This window comes from Mchenga conophoros, linkage group LG12, assembly GCF_057382185.1.
Source record: "Mchenga conophoros isolate Kocher_MC1m ecotype Shallow Benthic linkage group LG12, M_conophoros_male_GT1.1, whole genome shotgun sequence".
Taxonomy (NCBI): Eukaryota; Metazoa; Chordata; class Actinopteri; order Cichliformes; family Cichlidae; genus Mchenga; species Mchenga conophoros.
Window position 1 is genome coordinate 15,353,037 of NC_140537.1, and position 21,350 is coordinate 15,374,386.

Consider the following 21,350-nt stretch of genomic DNA (forward strand, 5'->3'; position numbering starts at 1 on the left):
GAATCTAACAGATAAAACCCTCAAGAACTTAACAGAAGCTTAACATTTGTCCAGAAATGCAGCTGATCTTCATGATTACACTGTGGACTTTACAAGAATACAGCTTGAATACAAAGTCTTTCTCATATTGGGTGGCTGCATAGTGCCTGATACCGAGGATGGAAAAACTGACACTTATTTTGGGATTAGTCTTTGTGTCCTAGTCTGGGGCAAGTGTTTGCATATTTGGGGTTGTTAGCGGGTATGAGTTCATGTGAAAGAAAAAAAGAAATACACTTTCCTGGATCCTATCTGCTATCTGGATGTCATAGAAAGTGCTAAAGACTGTCCTTTTTCTCTTTTTTAGATTGATATGAATGTGACACACACTAAAGGCTTAAGACAGTGAATAGACCAACGCCATTATAACACTAAGGCCTATTATTGAGATTGCTATAGAAATCCTCTTTCTTGGCATGTGCTGTCAAACACCGGAAGGTGGTTCTGCTGCGCCTGTATGGGAATTTCTATTATTTCCAGCTGTGGATGGAAACTATTACCAAGCCCCTTTTCCCCTGATGAGCGTTAAAGAGCATGCTCACACAAACACAAGAAACATGCACACACACACATATTACATGCGCACGCCTATGGACACCCAGTCAAACATTCAGACTCAGGCTGAATCATTCACAGAAGATAAAAGACACCCTGTTGGCTTTACAAAGAGAAAGAGGGAGGGAGAGTTTGAGAGAAAGAGCAGCAGCAGTAGTGCCCTCCTTCTTTTTCATTCACTTCCTCTCTCTCCTTGTGTGCTGCAGAGACTTCACCGCTCAGCCTGCACTCTACAGCCTGTAAGTACTGTACAACTTGTGCCTTGGCGTCTCACAGTGACGAGCGCAAAGGTTAGAGCTACAAGGATTTAAACGCTCAGAAAGAAGACTTAAGTTTTTTTTAGCCTCTGTCAGTTTTGACTTCAATTTTCATTTGAGACTCTAGCACAGATGTGATATTTGCTTCTTCTCGTCACTACTCAGTTCATCACTGGCACTGACAAACAACACAAAGCATTATTTTTTTCACTGGTCTGTTACTGCTGTGGGTTTATTTTCAGAATGTGTTTAAGTGACCTTAAGCAGCTGTCTGTGGTTCAAAAGATGGTTATCATCTGACCTTTATCCACACACCGACTACTATGGTGACTTTACATGTGTGGATATTTCAGTGTTTTCATGCTTGAAGTGCACTCTATCACTCTTTTGGAAACAGGCATTAAGACCTGCAAGGATTTATTTCTATACAAGACATGTTTAAAGTGTGATCCAGAGTCCTGGGACATGTACAGCTCAGAAAAAAAATGTTGTTTACCGCTAAAATAAACTCTGATGCATTTTTGTTTGTTCTCAGTGACATTCCACATGGGCTACCTCAGCGCATAACCTGTTGTATGGCCGTCGTCCCTTATCAGTTGTCTATCATGGTGGCAATGTTTTTCTAAGCATCTTTCATTTGATTACAACAGTATCTGCTGTCTCCTGTCTCCTCAGAGGACAGAGAAGTTGATGCTTAAAAAAAAAGGCTTGGGCCGTAGCCACCAAGTATTTTAAGGTTTTTAGATGATTAACTTCCTGAGATCTTTAGCTGTCATTGTTTTAATTAGCTTGTGCGGTAAAAGTCTGCTTGATTTCATCAGTAACAACGAAGGGCTGAAGTACAAGATCATCTGTGATCCTTCCTATGGTGATTATCTGGTTAAAAAATAAATAAAACAAAAACAAAAACATGGAGCTGACAATGAGTAAACCTTCATGTTTGCTTGGCAATAAGAGAGTAAGACAAACTGAGCAAGGATTTTAACTCAGAGACGTGCTGAGCACCACCGCGCCAAACCTGCTATTGCCTCTTGCGTGATTACCTCGTTTAGGGGCAGAGTGACAAAGTACCAGATTTGGTCACAGCAGGGTTAAAGTCTGTGCCAGCAGGACACAGATTATGAAGGAAGGCTCCTCTAGATCGCCCTGCACTGTCCGTTTAGGTTCAGCAGCTCAACTGGTTGGCGAAAACAACCCTGTGAAGCGTACAAGCTCAGTAAGTGGATATCTGCACCGAGCTTTGGTGTACCAAGCCAGACCGCTGAATTATTGAAAGAGCTGAGTGCTTCGATTTCAAGTTGAAACTGGCGAGCACATGCACAAAAACATACACTTTTAAACAAATGGGCAGACTGTTGGGTAGGCTCTGATAAATTTCCTTCTTTGTCCTGCTGGCTTTCAGTTTATTGCTGGAATAAAACATGGATTTAAAAGGAGGGATTGCATCTGTCAGCAGGTGATCGGATCACTCACCTGCAACACGGACATTGTAAATCAGTCTTCCTGCTGCATAATATGTGCCAAAGCCAGCCTGTCAGCACATTGGATTTCAGGTTTTACACCGTTTGTCTTTTTTGGCGAGAACTGTGGGCAAACTGGAAATCCTGGTTTCATTTGGGCAAGAACTGTGTGTTTATGTGTGTGTGTGGGTGTGAAAGACAGCGGGATTTAAGAATGTGTTTGTTCCTGTTTGACTGATCCCCTTCTAATTTGCCTTTAAAAGGGCAAAACATATTTCAGTCTCTTGTTGTTTCATTTTTATCTTCACATCCAATAAAGTATCGCTATTGTGTGCGATCATGGGAGAAAAGTCAGCAGGACTTGTGCTGTCAGTGGTTGCCTATGTGGCGTAGAGTAATGACTCTGAAACACTTCCAGAGCTACAGGAACAGAAAGAGCTCTTATTCTCCCTTCATGCCTTTGGCTAGCCAAAGACCTGGACTGTGTACACACACACACGTTCACATAACACACACACACACAGACACACAAAAGGAGAGGAAGCCATGGGATAGATAAAGTTAGGAGGGGACATGATGGAGTCACTGGGTAGTGTCTGGGAGGTGGAGGTGATGAACTATTTTGGTTCTCTTTTGGTTAACCCTGTGCTGTGAAATATCACCTTATGACAACAATAGAGCTGCTTCACTGAAGGAGGTGCCCCAAACTGACAAGTCAAGTACGAGGGGGGCACTTTTTGAATATGGGGGGGTCAAAATGGGTTGCTATGGCAATGCCTGTCAACCGGAGAAGTCTTCAGTGGAGGCAGGGAGAGAGAGGACTGGAAAAGAGAGAGAGAGAGAGAGAGAGAGAGAGATTGTGTGTCCTGGCTAGTTTCATGAGTCAGAGAAAGTGGAGGGAAGGTCTGCAAGTGTGGTTTTCATGCACAGCTCATGCAGACAGAAAGAGGTGTGAGTGGGTAAGTACACCAAATGGGAGCACAAATATATGAAAACCAAATGCAGGGATTGACCTTAAGCATTGTGGCTGTCTGGAAACATGTGTAAGTTTTAAAACTGTGTTTTGTTTAAGGTTGAGTAACCTGTCTGACTGCTCAGGGATTACGTGCTGCTCTACAGGATTAATGTTGAGGTTTACAGTGTCTTAAAGCATGTTAACTCATGTAGTTAGTGTTGATACGGACAACAGGAGTGGGCTCCACTTGCATCTGAGCAAGTGGAGAAGAGAGCAGCTGGAGTCACAGCTGGAGCACTGAGGGAGAGAGGGAGAGTAAGAGAGAGCTCTGGCTGTGCGTATAGCAGAGAGAGAGAGACCTGGCATTGGGGATAGTGTTTCCCAACATGTCATCCCTTGTTGCTTTGCCCAGTGGGTAAGTGTACACTGGCAACTGTCAGGTGAGCTGAGAGGAAATAATTAGTTCTGTCAGGATTACTTTCCCATCTTGCAGCAGATATCAGGCCTAATGGCCCCAGGACCGTCCAGGCATCACTGTCGGGGTAATTTCCACAGTTGGCTTTGACTCCCTTTGTAATATTACTGAGGGTCTAGCTGCCAGCACTCATAACCACTGGCTGCACTCAGCTTTGAAGATGCAAGATGACAGGCATGAGGATTTGTGACATTTTTCTGCAGTTACTCTGCTCTGAGCTTTGTATTTTCTCATGCTTTGTCTGGTGTATCGAACACAAGCTCAAATAAGGAATCACTTTAAATGATGTGAAGCATGCTTTTTTTTTGTAAGAGCAAATCTGATAAAACGGAACCTACTCTGGCTGTGATTTACTGCCTTTGGGCTTCTCCTGGGAACGCATCGCCTCTCCATTGACAAGAAGTACACAGACTCCTCCTGCTGCTCAGACTGGACGAGCACCATACAAGGAGGTGAAATACTTCCCTCCTGATAAATGTGTGTATCCCCTCAATAACTGCATATCATAAACTTGCGGCCGCAGGACCTTGTATGGGCTGCGTCGGCACATCTGCGATGCTGCACACGGGAAGCAATGTTGTGCCATCGACCTCGCAGAGCTGACCTCTCGCATAGCTGCAGAGTGACTCACTTTATGTGTTTGGAAATAAAAGCCTGTTTTATTTACTCGACAAATGTGCTTGTAATTACCATCTCACCACTTTTTAAGGCAGCATTCTGTTGGTTTTTACGGCGCTCTTATGTAATTTACTGGGCAGCAGTAACACTGTGTACGTGCAGATGAGGTGATAGGACTTTACCCTTCAGAGCAGGTTAAAACAATATCCACACTCCTATACATGATTAGAATCTTTTTGCACATTTTAAGGATTTTATGGCATTCTAAGAGTGTTTAAGTCGACACGTTGTAGCCGGTTTTCTTACACAGCTTTTAGAACTTTTAATCAGACTCTTTGCAGCAGTTCACTCTTAAGGAGTAAATGATTAACTCTTTTGCTTCTGCTTACCGTGCTGCACAAAAGACTTGGGGGCTCATAAATGGTGATCAATTCACATGGCACTGTTTTGCTTTCTTTTAAGACCATCTTTCCTAATTTGCAAAAAAACAAAACAACCATCAAATCACGACTTTCCCAGTCGCAATCGCACAAGTTCATGGGTCAGCACTGCCGCAGTTATTCATCAGAGTATGTGCGGCCACCTTGACAGACTTGCTCCCACTGAGAACAATATAGGACGTGCTCTCTCTTTGTGCAGTGCAGATGGAGGTCATCATAGGTCAGAGTGTTGGCAAAAAGACCTGGCTGCAGCTCTCTATGGAAGATAGAGAGATTTAGGAAAAGGTTGACTTCTTGCCATCAGCTGGTGTGATTAGTGAGAGCTATGTGATCTTTGAAATGGGTTTACATTTTTTTTGTAGTCTGCAAAACTGCTACTATATTAGAAATGTTATTAACAGCTGTGGAAACCTCCTTTTGTGACTCAGAGGAATCACAGGGGTGTGGTGAAGTTCACTGACCTCGTAGCTGCTGACTGGTTCTGCTCTGCCTCAACAACTTCTGATAATAGCTTGGTTTGTCATCAACTCCCTTTGGACTAAAAGGAGAAGTAATCTTACAGCTTCACTAAAGTCACTTTTTAAAGTTAATTGTGATACAAATGTTTAATTTGATATTGCTGATAAAACTAAGTTGACGTCAGTTTTTTCAATCGAATATGTGGCTCAATTCTTTGAGACACCGGATGAGTGTCCTTGGGATCGATTCAGAGAATTTCATATGAAAATCCCCCGATTCTAATTCAGCCTGTCCTCAGTTACCCTCTTCTTTACTGAATGGAAAGCAAGAGAAAATAAGAAGTATTTTCAGCAAGCTGGAAGTATAAAATTCTGGTGTTGTGAAATCATGTCTAGAGCGGGGCATCCTCCTTTCATCTCAAGTGCACATGGGCCTTTTATGGCTCTGTTTTTCTTCCACCCCCAACCTGATCTAGGGGTGATAAAGGACCTCTCACCTAGCAGGGGGCTTTACTTGTAAATACGTCTGCTATGGCACTGATGCAATTTCACCATGACAGCATCACAGGTCTGCCTTTGAAAGCTTGTAGCAGCCTCCTATGTTGTGTCTCAGTAATTACATAAGAATGAACTGGGCGTTCAGATTAAATGTAGCCAGACATCTGAACAGCGGTTTTCTTGCTACATATCAACTCAGAGTTTTCCTTATTAGGTAGGATTGTGTTTGGTGCTGTCAAACAGGGAATGCATGCAGTGCTGGAGAATTACTGGGTTGGATTTTGCTCTCCAGAGGAATGAGAGTCACTATTATGACATGAGCTTACTCATCAGGAAGCTACTTCGCTGAAGTAGGATATTTTAGCTCTTAGGCTTCTGAACAGAGGGAGACCTTATTATGCCTCTCTACTAGTATAGCACTGCTTGATTCAGTTCAGAATATTCCATATTTGTGTTATACTGGCCATTTAAGTGTACCCACCCAACGGTTCAGAGCCACCCTCTCTTTGAGGCCACCCTTGAAAGTTAGTTTGCTGCTATACTGACAGCCAGAGCTGTATGCCTCAAGACCATGTTAAAGATAACCACTCTCATTCACATGAAAGTGTGAATGAGAAAATGCAGTCTGAAGCCTGAGCCTTTGGCTAACAGGGATAGGTACATACACTGAGCTGGTTTGATCCCTTAAGGAGACACAAACGCCTTTAGGGGCTGTGTCAGCAAGGGTATAATAATAATGGATACTTTATTGATCCCCATGGGGAAATTACTTGTTTTTCTCTGCATTTGACCCATTCACTCAGTGAAGCAGTGGGCAGCCCACTAAGCAGGCGCCCGGGGAGCAGTGTGTAGGGACGGTACCTTGCTCAGGGGTACCTCAGGGTAGCCGTTAAGTGGATTCGAACCGCCGACCTTCCGATCATGGGGCGACCACTTTACCTACTGAGCTATCCCTGCCCCAGAGGGTATCCAGAGTAAAGCCCTACCAAATAAAACATGCAGAGTTGCCTGCTGTTATGACCCCTTGTGAATAAGGAAGCAGCCAAAAGTAGCTACACTGGCCTAATTATTAGAGAATTTGGCAACAACAAGTACTCTTTAAAATGAGTTACAACTGTAAGAGTGTAACGTCTTCGGGGAATTCTTTGATGTTTGCAGATATTTGGAGGCTAGAAGAGATAATGCTGAGCTATCTTAAGGAGACTACAAAGACATATGACAAAATGCAGCTGTCACTGACTACTTTATGTGGAAACTGAAATGGCAGCAGTGACAGGAAAACTGTTTCGTCTTCCCAAGTTCTGCTGAAAATTACTCATCTATTATTCATCAGTGGCACAGCCCCTTACAGTGAGAGGCTTTATAGAGCCAGGGAGACCAGATGTAAACACAGAGCAGCGTGTCAAACACGCTGTAAATGAGACTTCATGTACGGAGCTTGTTTGCAGTGTTTCCTGCCGTAGGATGGATAATAATTTTGTTGTGATTGCTTTGGGCAATGATAGGTCATCGGTCATGCTTGAGCATTAATGGTATTGTTGAAGGCACAAACCTCGGGTTCCCATCTATTTTGTGTTATGTAACTGGGGTAATTGAGGGATGATGACTCAAATGAGTGACATTGTTGTCTGGAAACGGGAACATTTGCTATATCAGAGCACGGACTCTGTGCTGTCTCTTTCCCTTGTGCACAGAGACGCAGAGTGCTTATATTTCTTGGTCTTTACCACAATGATTATAGACTAATGTTCAGCTGCAAACGACACATGGAAAACTCATTAGTGCAAATTGTGCTGGGCAGCTTTCAGCCTGTAGTAGCCTGGTTTGTGCTTGGTCACGACTTTCTTGGCATGCTTCAAAGACATAGCTTTGGACTGCAAACTATCCTTAAATTAGCCTTATTGTTTCCTTCAAAAGTTACTACTATTTTCTGTGTTTTCATGGGTGTAGGGGGCGGTTTTCAAACTGCCTTTGTAATAGTTTGGGTTTCAGGAATTAGTGCTGAAGAGAAGGTGTGGTATGCATACGTACATGATGCGGACCATTTAATCTCTATAGGAGTCTGTCTCATTCAGGAGCAGAAATAGCCTTCCTCTTATTCTCAGCCTGCCTCTGATGTTGAGACAGCAGGCACAATCTGTTAGTCTGAGGTGCAGCTGATTTGAAACTGGTGTCTGCTTTCAGTAGCTGGCCCTTTCCCATCATCTAGCTGCTTCAAGTCCAGCTTATTACGACACTGGGAAGAGTGAGGCAGACGTGTGAGTCACACTCATTGTGTTTGGGTGGGTTTTTCCTTAGTAGTGGGAAAAAGTGGGTGACGTTCATTTTCCCTTTTTGGAAAGCTATTGGGATGGGATAATGGAACAGCTGGACAGTCTGCCTAGATGTAAAATATGAACTTATGACTGGGGAGCTTTGTGCTACACCACACAAGACATGACCAACAAGGAGATAATTGGGGGACATCACCTGAAATAAAAAAGTAAACAATAATATCCTTCGATCTATGGATTCTCACAGATACACTGATGGGACACTTCTAGCAAAAACAGAAATATGATCCATGAAGGATATGAAAACCAAATCTATTTAAAGTTAGTTTTTAAAAGAAAGAAATCACAATTTTTGGCATACAGCAGAACTGTTGTTATGAGCCATTTCTGTGAAGATGAATCAGAATTTAACGTTACTTCTTATTTAACACTTTACCTTACACAGAAACATTAAAAGTCACATTTGAATAAAAAGAAGGCAGCTGGATAGGTGCTGTCAGGGGCGTGTCAGGAGGGGGCATTTGTCATTGGACAAAAATACTGTTACTCTTACAACACAAGGATGAGTTGAGAGCATGGATAGGATAAGTAGGAACACAATTTAGGAAGTACTTTACTAAAGTACAGGTTTAATGTACTTGTACTTTAAGTATTCCTGTGTTATGCTATTTTCTCCTTTAATTCCATTTTAATCCGGATACAATTACTATACTTTGTACTCCAGAGAATTTTAAAGCTTTACTTTCTTATTGATTTTTTTATGAATTTGTGTCTCTGCAGATGCTTTTGATGCCGTGCACAAGAACTTGATATCTGTCACACAAGAACCACAACAGATCTAATGCAGTCGCAGGTAAAGTCAATTGCAGCTATGCTAAATATTGACATTTTCAACTGTTTAGCAAATGCAGCTGTCTTGAATAAGCAAATATGAACAGGCGGGAGAAACACTCATTAGTGTGACGCAGATCAGTCCAGTGTAGTGTCACAGTCACCATGCCATTGGTGCAGATAAGAGTTCAACCATGAGGCAAAGGGGATTTCCCATGACCCCTAGGATGAAGGACCAAAGCACCTGATAAACAGGGTTGGAACAGAGGATCCAGCATGGTCTGGGGTATCACTATGGAGACCGTAAGACAATTGCTGCCACTGCTGGAGTTTTGGTTGACATCCTCGACCCCTTCCCAACCTCTCTGCCCTGACTCCACCCCCGGCTCAAGAACAGGGAGACCTGGTGAATGGGGAGTTAATGGGCTCATAATGACCCTCTCCTGTTTCAGTGCTGCCTTTCTGCAGCTGGAGCAAGAGAGACGACAAAGTGGGTGCAATACGACTTTTCCGCTGCTGGTGCTTTAAATAAATTTGGGGTCTTTTCATCAGAAGCTCTTCTGCTCAGGCCAGTTATTCTCTAGAGAATAGCTTGACCGCCAACAAGTTCACATGACCTTATATAAGCGAGTGCTGTTTACTCAGCGTCAATAGGAGAACATGACAGGAGCAAAGTTCACACACTGTTTTCGTTCATCCATATTTTTCATTTCCTCTCTGTTTTAGCAAAGCGTGGAAGTGGTTGCTGATCCAGATGGCACCCGGATAATCTACTCCGGGAAACCTGGAGTTTCTTCAGATCAGCAACTAATAACTTCTCCGGATCTGACCCTCAAAGTGATCATCTCTCCTGGACTACCCACTCCTCCCCTGAGCCCCTTCCATTCTGCAAGGCTGCCGTCTGGAGAAATGAAGGTATCTAACAATGCTGAGGCTGAGGGAGCGGTATTCAGGATGCAAGTGCTCCTCCTTGTGGAAAAACAAAGCATCACACGCTATATATACATCAATGTTTCGAAATCATCACTCCTGCAGGTTTGAGCTACATAACGCTCTGACGTTTGGCACAGGGCTGATTTCTACATCTCTGTCCTTTTCAAGGTGTCAGAACTAAATGGGGGGAGCCCAGCAACTCTCAGCTTTGGATCATACTATGGACCCTCGCAGTCAAATAGTAAGATTACAAAATTAAAGTAAAGAAGTTGTAGTTTGAAAAGGGAAGAATTTGTAACCTGGAAGGATTTAAAATGTGAATAACAAGAAAAAGAGTTACCACATGTGCTGAAAACAAAGATGAATCAAGTCACTGTGATTTATATGGTAATAAATGAAAGCAGGTGAAGAATAAAATGTTAAATTTGGTTGAAAAATCAGCCGGTGTGTAATACCCTTAACTTGATCTATGGGTTTCATATGATGTAGGAGGATTTATAAGCAGACAAATTCCTGTGTAATTAAGTGAAACAGCACAATAAAGGAAATGTTGTTACTGTGACAACTTAGGCGGACTGTCCAACGGCCTTCGGGGTTCTGCCACGTTACCACGCAGCACGGGCCCCACCAGGGAGGAAAGGCTCATCAAGTTCTCAGGAATTGGCCCAGTGGATGAGACTGGGATGCCCATTGCTTCAAGATCAGTAAGCCAGAGCTAGCACTGCTTTAATTCTACAATGCTAGTTACATAAGAAGTGTTGTTGTTTTTAGCCAAATCCTTTGACTTTCTGCGCCTCCTCTTTCTTTCAATACCAGAGTGTGAACAAACCCAAAGACTGGTACAAGAGCATGTTCAGGCAGATTCACAAGAAGCCAGAAGGTAAGGACACTCCCCCCTCTCCCTCACATACCCAGCTCCAGTGTGAATTCCTCTCGGTGTCCGTGTCAGGTACTGCTGAGGTGATCCAGCAAACAGATTACTGCGGGGGCAGAAAAAGGCATGATGAAAGAGCCCTAAGGTCTTATGTCTGTTCTGTTTATTAGCTTTGACAATAATCCAGCTTCTTATCTCAGCCCCTCCTAGATCAGGCTGGTTATTTGCAGTCTATTAAAGGTTTCATAATAGAAAAACATTCCCTGTGCGCACAGTAAAAAGTTCCCTCACAGCACTCGAGTGGATCCTTGCAAGTATTTTGGTTTAGACAAGCAGGTGCTTTGCTTTATCTAACAGTATTACAAAATGAAACCTCTGAGTCCCAGCTATCAGTATCTCATCCGTATCTCAACGCATGAGATATAGTTTAAGAATGAAAACACTGGAACATCTGCATCCTTTACTTTATGCTTATTGACTCTTTTCTATTAAAGCCTTCCACTTCTATAATTGGACAGCTGCTTGTGTAGATTAAAGCTTTATGTACAGAACATATACAGCACATAATGGACTCTTTAGTACACTAGTACAATGTTTAGTTGCTTTAATTTAAATGAGATCTACTTTTTATGTGTGAAACATTTACTTATAAGTCTTAAATTAGTAAAGAACAACAAAACACTGCAAGTGAGCTGCAAGTAATTCTTAAACAAGCACATAAAAGAAATATGTTGGTGTGACATTCCTAATCACTTAGTCTAAGAAATAATTTCCTTGTTCACCAGAACCTGAGCTGGAGCCTTCAGAGAAGTGGTCAGCTGAAAGTAAGGAAATTCCCCAAATTCCACATTGTTGACTTGTTCGGTTATGTAATCAGTTTTTACTTAAGGCTGATGTGCACTGATCTGCAGGGATGCAGTTGTCTGCCAACACAGAAGAAGGTAATGAAGCAGACAAGAACCTCTTCAGACTAACACCTCATGGAGCTCTACCAGACTGGTGAGATTTGAGATAACTCCTTTGTGGTCACGGGATGACTTTTCATATCCCAACATGAAAAAAGACAGGAGCACCGAGAATAACAAACGTTTGCAACTTTGAGAAATTTAATCAAGCTTTTATATTCAGTGTAAGATGGATGTTTTAGACCTAAGAGTATGAACTTAGACAGAAGAGGGTCGAAAGCAGGATATCCAACACAGGTGCTTGCTGATTAGTGTTAACAATTAAATACAATAATACTAGAAATGCACTCATTTCCAGAACTCAACATTGTTACAATCAACCACACAGAAAGTCACATTATGCCAGATGCGTTCACTTAAAATGTTCTAAAAAGGCACAAACACTGCAAACAGGTCAAGAGGTCAAGTAAACTGACTCAGACCGTCCGAGTAATGATGAGCAGTAGATGGCTTATTGCCATCCACCTTTTTCTGAAAGCAGGCAATCCACTAAAGTGCTCATTCCTACCTATGAAGTTGGAAAGAAATTAGCTATAGAGATGAAAAACTTTTCAAATTTTTGAGACTTATGGATAGCAAAAAAGAAATGTTTTTAAGTGGCGGAAAAGAGCTTTCATAGAGGGGCTTCACATTATGCTGACAGGAAATGGAAAAAATGTGTATAAAAAAAAAGTCAAATTCTCATTTTGAACTTATGCTTGAGATTAATGTTACTGTGCTTCTGCACCACATCCAGATCTATAACAGGTTAAAGTTTTAGATCAGATCAGTTTTAACATATTTTTATTGCATGAAGCACATCTAAGTTCCATATACTTATTTATAAATTAGTATTTGTTTATATCTTAATTAATAAATACTCATTTACAGCAATTTTCACATGAGATACAGACTGCTGCTGATGTCTTATGTGAATAGCTGTACCATCAAAAACTACAAAGCCAAGAGCGTATGGGAAAAAATGTGTGGGACGGACAAGTTTGGATTTGTTGTTACAGGCGCTTACAATGAAGTCACCATTAAACTGCTGTCCATGGTGTGTGTCTGTGTGTGTGTGTGGGTGTGGGTGTTATATTTCAGGAGCGAGGATGTAGATAGACTGTCAGACCCAGGAAAGCAGCACGCTCAACCAAAGAGCATATTCGACTTTGAGCCTGGAAAGAGCACCACCTCAGAAAGCCACAGTCAGGTACAAACTCACATGCTCTCATAGTTTAAAAGCAGGCTCTGATTCCTGCATTAAAAATGTTCCTTCATGATTCTCTAAGCTCCAGGTTGTTGTTTGTTCTTACGAATCGCATTCTTTCTACAGTCTTGCACTGTTTTCCCAGTGCAGAGCTCAAGAAGAGGTTGCTTACCTTTTCTGTAAGGATTACAGTCTAAGTCTTTGTATTCCATCTTCTCACGTGAGGTGTTTAAATAACTTGAGAGTGTGGTCAGTGTACGGTACCTACCACTTACCACCAGATGTACTCACTCCTTTTATTCAGAGGATACAGTAGGCTCCCAGCATTCATTCATTTATCTTTTCAGTCAAAAAAAGACACTACCTATGTATTTATGTTGAGCCTTGAGGGGTTTTACACCTTAAGTCAGTGATTTACAGGCTGGTGAGGCTGACGCTCTGAACTAAGAGCCATTGTAACTGAGTGTGCAGTGAGTACTAGACCGGTGTCTCTTTAGAGTTTCTATTTTGAATGCGTCTTGCAACAATGTCCCAGATCTGGTGCATATTGTGCCTTGTGTCTACACTTGTGAAGAAAAGAAATCTTTGTTTCCACTCCCCCACCGGAGCTGTGGGGTCTTGTGATGCGTATTATGGTCCTAACCTCTTGTGGTGTATAATGGCTCACAGCATGGAGACTTATTTCATTTCCTCTTTATGACACTGGCCAATGTTGAATCCCCTGGATAGTATTTACAAAACCAGCTCACAGACCATATCAGGTGTTGTGCTGCTTCACAGTGACATTACAGTTTGTGACTGTAGTGAGGATGACCGCCCCCCCAAAAGGAGGGGAGGACTTGGCATTCAGAAGGACATATTAAGCCAAGGTGCTACAAAAAAATAGAGCATTAGTCTGTGTTTCATACCAGCAGAGCCTTTTAAAGTAATGTTTCATAGAATCAGGGATGAAGGCAAAGAGGCATTAAAAGAGGGATTTCTGTGCTAGTTAAACCAAAAATGCAGATTTATGTCTCTTGGCAGCCAGCCTATTTCTGAAGAAGCTACAAGTGTTAGATTGTACACAACCTGGGCCTCAAAATCCAATAAAGAACAATATAAATTAGTGAAATATTTTACAACTAAGCAACCACAGAACTGAGACATCTCTGGGAATTACATGGGGCGTCTATATAGCTAGAGCCCAATCGATTTATCTGGGGCCGATATTATCAGCTGATATTAGTGGTTTGTCGGTTTATTGGTGTTGGCATTTATAACAGCCTGTAAATGAACATTTAAAAAGTAAAGAAATGCTGGGTGAAACGCCCGTCAGCCACGTTATAAGTGTTGAGGTTGCATAGTTTGTCCACTGGAGGGCGCTCCTACTTGTTCTAACGGCACAAACACCGACAAGCTGATCCTGGCAGAGCAGAACGACTAAATAAATAATTACATATTATAGGGAAATCTGTTTATGCTTGGTGTGTGTGACAGAAAAAAATAACTGATATTGGAATATTGGATTTTTAAATCACCAAATATCAATATTGGTATTCCAGTATCAGTAAGGCTCTATTCATTAATATCATTTCATTTCAATTGTTTTCTTTTTTGTTTTTTTGTCCATAGTCACATCTATATGCACAGAAGCTACAAGAGAAACCCAAGTCTCCTTCAATAGAGGTGAGCTTCTTTTACAGTATTTATTTCTCTGTTCTAAGATGTCATCTGTTTAAAATGCGTAACAGGGGACATCATCAGCTCCAAACTTCAGACTCTGTATTAGTGTTTTAATCCTGCTATTCCACCTCCATAACTGTTCGGACTCAGGCCAGTCTGGTGTCTGAGCTGAGTCGATTTGAGGCTGAGCTGGACTCGGATATTCAAGGCCTGGAGCGGAGACTTTCCCAGAAGAAGCAGCATCGAGGCTGGGGTGAGGTACTGAGCCCCCCTCCTGACTCTCTCTGCTGAAGCATCCCACCCCCCGACACCACCAATTTAGTAGAATTGCCACTTCCCTACACTTCCAATAAAGGCTGTGCGCCAGTGAGATCCCTCTGCTTCCTTATCTGACATGTTTTCCTATGCGACCTGGATGATATAGTCTGCCTGTCTGCCTTTGCATTTGGATCAGTCTGCTTTGTAAATCGCCTGCTTGCAAGTTCCTCCACAGCGAATGTAGACCTGCCTGCTGAAAAAGAATTACAAAATCAAATTCTTCAGTACTCTTTGATTATTTTCTTCTGAACTCTCCTTGCAGTATCACAGCCAAGAATTGTCATGCTTTTTCCTGATTCCTGTGTGATTGAATCAGCCTCATAGTCTGCAATTTAACTGAAATCACAGGCGGCTCAGACAGATCATGAGAGGTGCTGCTTGTAGCCTAAGGAGGATAGGACCCAGGGGAATTCTTGCTCCTTTGGGAGTGGTCAGCACCTCGACTTTGTCTGAGTTGTTGTGAGATTTCCTCTGAGCTGTGAGATACAGAAGGCTTTAGGGGAAAATAACTGTGTTTACTGTTCACTCTGCTTGCAGGAGGCTAGAGGGAGGGATCCAGTAACTGCTCCAAAGAGTGGCGCTACTAGTTACAGGTCAGTCACTGGCATTGTTACACTTATAATATGTAGACAGAGTAAGGGATGTAATAATGATTACTCTGTATGATATGCAGCTGGATTTAAATTATATCTTTTTTGCTTTCTTACGAGCGATTCTCTATTTTTCCTTACTTTATATGTACCCATATTAACTGGCATAACCACGTATTATTATCCGTAGTTTTTAAGTAATTTAGATCATTTCTACCTCTGTCTGTATGCATTTCAGGTTGTTTGAGGAATTCTTATTTTGTGGCAATGTTTAAAAGTTTTCAAAGTGATTTTCATCTCCTGTGCACATTGTATCATAGTGGCATATGCAGGACAGGTTAATAGAAAATCCAGGGTCACTACATAACAGACCTCCTCTGAGAGCAACTCCCTGCCTCTTAATCCACTTTAATGTTGCGTCATCTCTTAGTAGTAACAGCTCCTTTCTTCCTGCTGTATTAAGAAAACCAGCACTGTGATTTGACAGAAAAACCATTAACTTCGCATGGAACCTGCTGGTTTTTCAGGTGACTTTCTGTTAATTGAACAAGTCCAAGTACAGTATTTACCTTAAACAGCTGACGACATTCCACATTTCTTCCCGTGTGTGTAATGCATTCTTGGAGGATTCTCTCTGTTGTTTGCTAAGTTGAGTTCATTGGTTGTGAACTTTTTCAGTCTCAGGGGATTTGGCTTAGGACATAGGAAATTTAAAACACACAGCAGGGAAACTCTGTCAGCTCCTCACTGCTTCCTGTTATCTGGACACTTTGTTTAGCTGTGCGAGTCCAGCTGCAACCACTAAGATACAAGAACTGTGCTGTCTGCATATGCAAATCAGCTCATGAGGAATCCAAGCTGGAATCTTTCGGGTTTCGGATTCATTCCCAACCCAAATGCAAATTCAAATGCAAACACTCAGGATTGGGATTAATGAATGGTGTATAGGGGCTGTAAAGACAACTAAAGCCTCATACTTTACTGGAAGCAGATTTTCAAGTCAAGGAGTCTGCAAGCCCTTCCAGCCTTTCAGTTATATACAGGAAATGTGCAGGAAACTCACACACTCTCTCACACTCATACACACTCACACTCCCAGCTTTAACTTTGTGCCTTTTCTAAATGTTTGATATTAGAACTGAAAAGAGACATAAACTTTTCAGATTTAAATCAAGGTCACTATGTTCTCCACTTTTTCAGCAATTCATCAGCATCAAAGCAGCCTGTCCATCACTTTGTTGGCCCATCATCACCCTCTGTGCCCACATATGGTAAACACGGAGCAACACACATGCACACTGAGGCCTTCCCAGCATCTCTGCAATGTCGTCGATAGTGATTTATTACAAAACTCTCCTTAAGTTGATAACAATCAGCTTTTCCTCATTCGTTAATCCACTCTCACTCAAAGACACATGTGCTTTTAGAGAACAGGCCTCTCATTTAATCAATCCGCATGTAGTTGATGAAAGCCCTGAGTAATCTAATATTTGCTGTTAGTCTCATGGCTGTCTTTCATTGCTAACGTTGTCTCCTGCTATTTTACTTGTTAGCTGAAGCTAACAAGTTACCACAGAAAGTCTTTGTAGTTTTTTTTTCCTCATAAAGAAACAGCTGTGGATGGGTGGGGAGGAAGCCCTTAAAAGTAGGAAGTGAAACCCGGAAGACCTGATTAAAGATTAGCGCTATCCAATTGTTTTTCCTGGAAATTCAAAATCCCCTTTAACCCCATGTAGCTGTTATGATTATAATTGCTTTTACACAGCAACACATTCAAAAACAACAAGGGAACAAAGAAGTGCATGTATCAGACTTCACTTGCTTTCCCTACTTTGCTCCACAGTAGAACATCTTTCGCCTGCAAATGAAACCATGGAGGTCCCACCTAAAAAAGAGGAGAAAAAGGTATGTTTCTACCACTTTATTGCTACGTAAAAAAGAAGACCGTAATAAATATATTTGCATTTTGATTTTATTTTGAAGGCTGGATTGTTTGCATGTGACAACTGCATTGTTCCCAAAACACTATTTGTTTCTCCAGATGAAAGCAGCACGAGCCAAGTTTGATTTCCAGGCTCAGTCACCCAAGTAAGTTACAGAAGGAACTGATATAATAAAGTTGTAATTTCTTCTCTGAATCTAAAGTTATAGGTGTATCAGAAACTGAGACGTTCCTTACTATCTTTTTTTCTTCCTTCAGGGAGCTCCCACTGCAGAAAGGCGACATTGTTTACATCCACAGGAAGGTAGATGCCAACTGGTTTGAAGGAGAGCATCATGGAAGAGCTGGTATTTTCCCCACAACATATGTGGAGGTAAACTTCTTCTTCTTCTGTGATGTGCTGATATTATGTATAATGGCATGAATTTGGCTAAAAACTCCAATGTCTTTCACAGGTTTTGCCTCCTACAGAAAAACCGACACCTATAAAGTCTCCCACTCTGCAGGTGCTGGAGTATGGGGAAGCTGTGGCTCTATTTAACTTCAATGCGGACCTACCTGTTGAACTTTCTTTCCGTAAAGTAAGTGGCTCATAATGCATCGCTTGTTTGAACTAAAGGTTAGAGCAGAAACAGAGCAAAAACATATTTCCATTTAGGTTTTCCGAATCAGTTCTTACTGTTTATGTCACCATTTAAAGCTTTTTTAACCTCGATTCTCTATTTTAGGGTGAGGTGATCAGCATAACCAGGCGAGTTGATGATCAGTGGTTGGAGGGCAGGATTCCAGGAACAAGTCGCAGCGGCATCTTCCCAGCCAATTACGTTCAGGTCAACAAGATGCCCCGCACCAAATACTCCATGGATGACTACTCACCGGGACCCATGTCACCAGTCTCTCCTGGACCCCAGAGTCCAGGACGTCCACTGCACTCACCTTCCCCACGGTCACCGCTGTCCCCTTTCACCTACACTTCCCTGAGCCCCAAACCTGACCACTCCCCCGTGAAACCGTCTTCACCTTCACTGCTCGGCAGCCCAGCTTCACAGTCACGCTCTCCCACTCAGACACCCGTGCCCAAAGAAATGGCTAATCGCTTGCACCACATAATTTCCAAACCGGTTTCACCCACCAACCACAACAATCACTGGGCTGGGACACCCTCAGCTAACCAGAGTGCCGCCGTTAAAACCATTTCACCCTCCACTCATTCATCAACGTCAGCACACAGAGCGGGAGCTCCCACAGCGAACACTCCCCGATACTCTGACCACTCGCAGGTCTGCTCTCACTGCCTTTCTGATAAAGTGACACATTGTACACACCCACAGTGTTATTGTTTGTGCTGACAGGAATGTTGTTCATTATTTGCCATTTCATAATGATGACATGAGGTTTTTTGTTTTTTCCTAGGGTGCAATACCTAATCAGGCTGCTCCACATGCCAACTCCCTGCCACAAACGCAAGCACCAAACAGCCCCGGTTCACTGATGGTGCAACACCAACCGTACGTCATCAGATGTTTTTGTTTGTTCACATTGTTACAGTACAGAACAAGTGTTGCAGCTTTGGTGACTTTGTGGTTAAGGCTGCTTGCTCTCAATTTTAGGTATAAAGCTGTTTACAACTACAAACCACAGAATTCAGATGAGTTGGAGCTCAGAGAAGGAGACATTGTACAAGTGGTGGAGAAATGTGATGATGGCTGGTTTGTAGGTATGTGGTTTATACCTTTATATATAAGTGCTATTTTGAGTGCATCATACTGTGTATTGTAGAAACAAGACACTGAAGCAAGGCTTTATATAAAAATGGATGGAATAAAAAAAAGAAAGAAAAGGAATGTTTTGGCTTTGGGCGACAACTTGAATGCATATCTTTATTCATGTATTCACAATGTAATACTTGTCAAACTAGTCAAGCGTCTACAATAGTTTTTGTCACCAGGAAACAAAAACACATTCTTTTAATTCAAGTTTGCCATTTGACATGTCACCCTTATTTAGATTGTCTGGGAATCACTACAGATATGTCTACAGTGTTAAAATGTACATAAGCAGACACGAGGATCCTTTTTTGTTAGCAATTTCAAAACATTCTGCAGTGTCAGTGCCCCATCTAGTGGACAAAATGATGTATTGCATATGTAACAGGCACAGTTAAACAGCAGAAGATCCCACAGATTCACAGTTTCTGTTTCATGAACACACCATATGTTCTGCCCCCTTTCTAGGTACGTCAGAACGGACTCGTGCTTTTGGGACTTTTCCTGGGAATTACGTGGCACCGGTTTGACTTCCTCACTTACTGCTTGCCCACATCCATCAGGGGTCATTAGAGGCCAACTAATAGTGCCAATATCCACCACACTCCCCAAGTGTTGATTAGTACAGCCTGCATGTTCATGATCTGAAAGGGAAATGATGTGATTTCTCACCTCACCTCCCTGCATGTTTCCATGTGTGTTGCACAGAGATTCAATGAGCATATTTTCAAGCACATCACTTCAGAAGATTGAATGAATGCAGATGACACTGTTTCAGATTGAAAGAATGGATTCTATTGTTCCGCGACTCTTTGCAGCTGCAGGACATTTGCATTTCTCCCCACTGAACAGCACTGTTTCTCCAGAGGTCCTCACAGTACGATACTGCATTCAGCTTTTCATCACCACAGTGCCATCACAAACCACTGAAGTTTCAGTGAAGACCAGAACCTTTTCTAGCTTTCATGGAATATTAATATTTCCTTCAAATATTTTCCCCAGATTTTCTTTCAGATCTCTGAACAGACCCGACGCAGTTTTGAGGAAACAACACGATAATCTGTAAATGGTGCTCAAAGTAAAGTGCAGTGAGGGCTCAGACATATCAACCTATTAATGCTGAAAAGTATAAAATGCATGTATTGGTCGCCTAAGCAAGTTATTGATTGTATAATGGATGGTATTTCTCATTTATAAGAAACAAAGTTAAACGGAAAATTTGAAAGTAAAGAGATGGAATGTGTTTGATGCTGTAAGAGAAGTATTTGCTTTGAAATTGAATGTACAAGATGAGCTGTGTCTGTAAGTCAAGACTAGACGATGGCTTCACAGCGATTGGCTGAATGATCTTTTAAGGTATCTGAATTTATTCTGAATGTGCCAAAGCTAACCTTTATTCACACGCCTGTGTTAACCTGCACATTCCCAGCTCACTTTATTCTTGCTACATTGTTCTACTACTGCTTCTACAGTGTTTTCCCAGCTTATGGGGGTAATTTTGATAACAGTATTCAGAAAATCACATATATTTGTGCCCATCCAACCTCAGAGTTTGTAATCCTAACTAAAACATCTTTATTCTAAAGTTATTTTGCAATTTTATAAGATACATTCATGATTTCACTGTAAAAAAAATGTATATTTAGCACACACAAAAGATGATTGTACAGACTGTAACCTGTTATCAAATGGAAAGCATAATATATATTTGTTTTTAAAAAAAATATATTGCATATGTATGGTACGCAATTTTTAAAATAAATCTATTAAACATTACAGAGTGATAATGAAAGAAGCTTTTGTTCATGTGTTAATTTTGTGGAACAGTAATATTATTAGATATTATTAGAATAGCTAAACTAGATTACATATAAGGTGACCGGGACTGTGTTTTTAAATGTTTATGCAGGTTTTAATGAACCAATAACACAAACGCATACATGGTTATCTTTCTCCATATGTGCAGCAGGAAGTGAACAAGCCCACGTGAAATGAACAGATATTAAACATATTAAATGTATTAAATAAGCTAAATAAATGGAATGATATCCTACTGACAAATTGATTGGTAGTTGTGTTGTTTCTCTTGTGTTGTTTCTCTTGTGTTTTACCTGCTATATTTCTGCAGGTATGTTTGAATTGTGTTTGTCAAAAAATATTATATCCTTTTTAACGATGTCTGAGTTGTAGACTGGGTACAGTAGTTCTTTGTTGGTACCATAAAGTGTTGTGCAAAAGTCTTTATCCAGCCCTCA

General features: G+C 41.6%; 1 protein-coding gene across 6 annotated transcripts; it reads left to right on the plus strand.

Moving 5' to 3' along the window:
- Positions 1-700: 700 nt before the first annotated feature.
- sorbs3 (sorbin and SH3 domain containing 3) lies at positions 701-21,160 on the plus strand. 6 transcript variants are annotated; one of them, XM_085293961.1, is made up of 21 exons: positions 701-833; positions 8,809-8,881; positions 9,586-9,774; positions 9,961-10,033; positions 10,363-10,496; positions 10,609-10,672; positions 11,452-11,490; positions 11,578-11,665; positions 12,712-12,820; positions 14,429-14,482; positions 14,630-14,737; positions 15,335-15,390; positions 16,588-16,658; positions 17,231-17,292; positions 17,429-17,475; positions 17,588-17,702; positions 17,785-17,910; positions 18,058-18,609; positions 18,743-18,837; positions 18,940-19,046; positions 19,564-21,160. In XM_085293961.1, the coding sequence occupies exons 2-21, from the start codon at positions 8,870-8,872 to the stop codon at positions 19,623-19,625; spliced, it is 2,163 nt and encodes a 720-aa protein (XP_085150087.1). In that variant the 5' UTR covers positions 701-833; positions 8,809-8,869; the 3' UTR covers positions 19,626-21,160. The 6 variants fall into 6 exon arrangements, with proteins under 6 accessions (XP_085150087.1, XP_085150090.1, XP_085150093.1 ...); XM_085293964.1 differs by having other exon boundaries at positions 20,098-21,160; XM_085293967.1 differs by having other exon boundaries at positions 18,058-18,159.
- The last annotated feature ends 190 nt before the right edge of the window (positions 21,161-21,350 follow it).

What these genes read in the sequence shown, in the direction of transcription:
- sorbs3 (XM_085293961.1), top strand. An exon ending in TTGAACTTTCTTTCCGTAAA is followed by an intron (nt 17,911 to 18,057) that starts GTAAGTGGCTCA and finishes TCTCTATTTTAG; the next exon opens with GGTGAGGTGATCAGCATAAC. An exon ending in CTGATGGTGCAACACCAACC is followed by an intron (nt 18,838 to 18,939) that starts GTACGTCATCAG and finishes TCTCAATTTTAG; the next exon opens with GTATAAAGCTGTTTACAACT.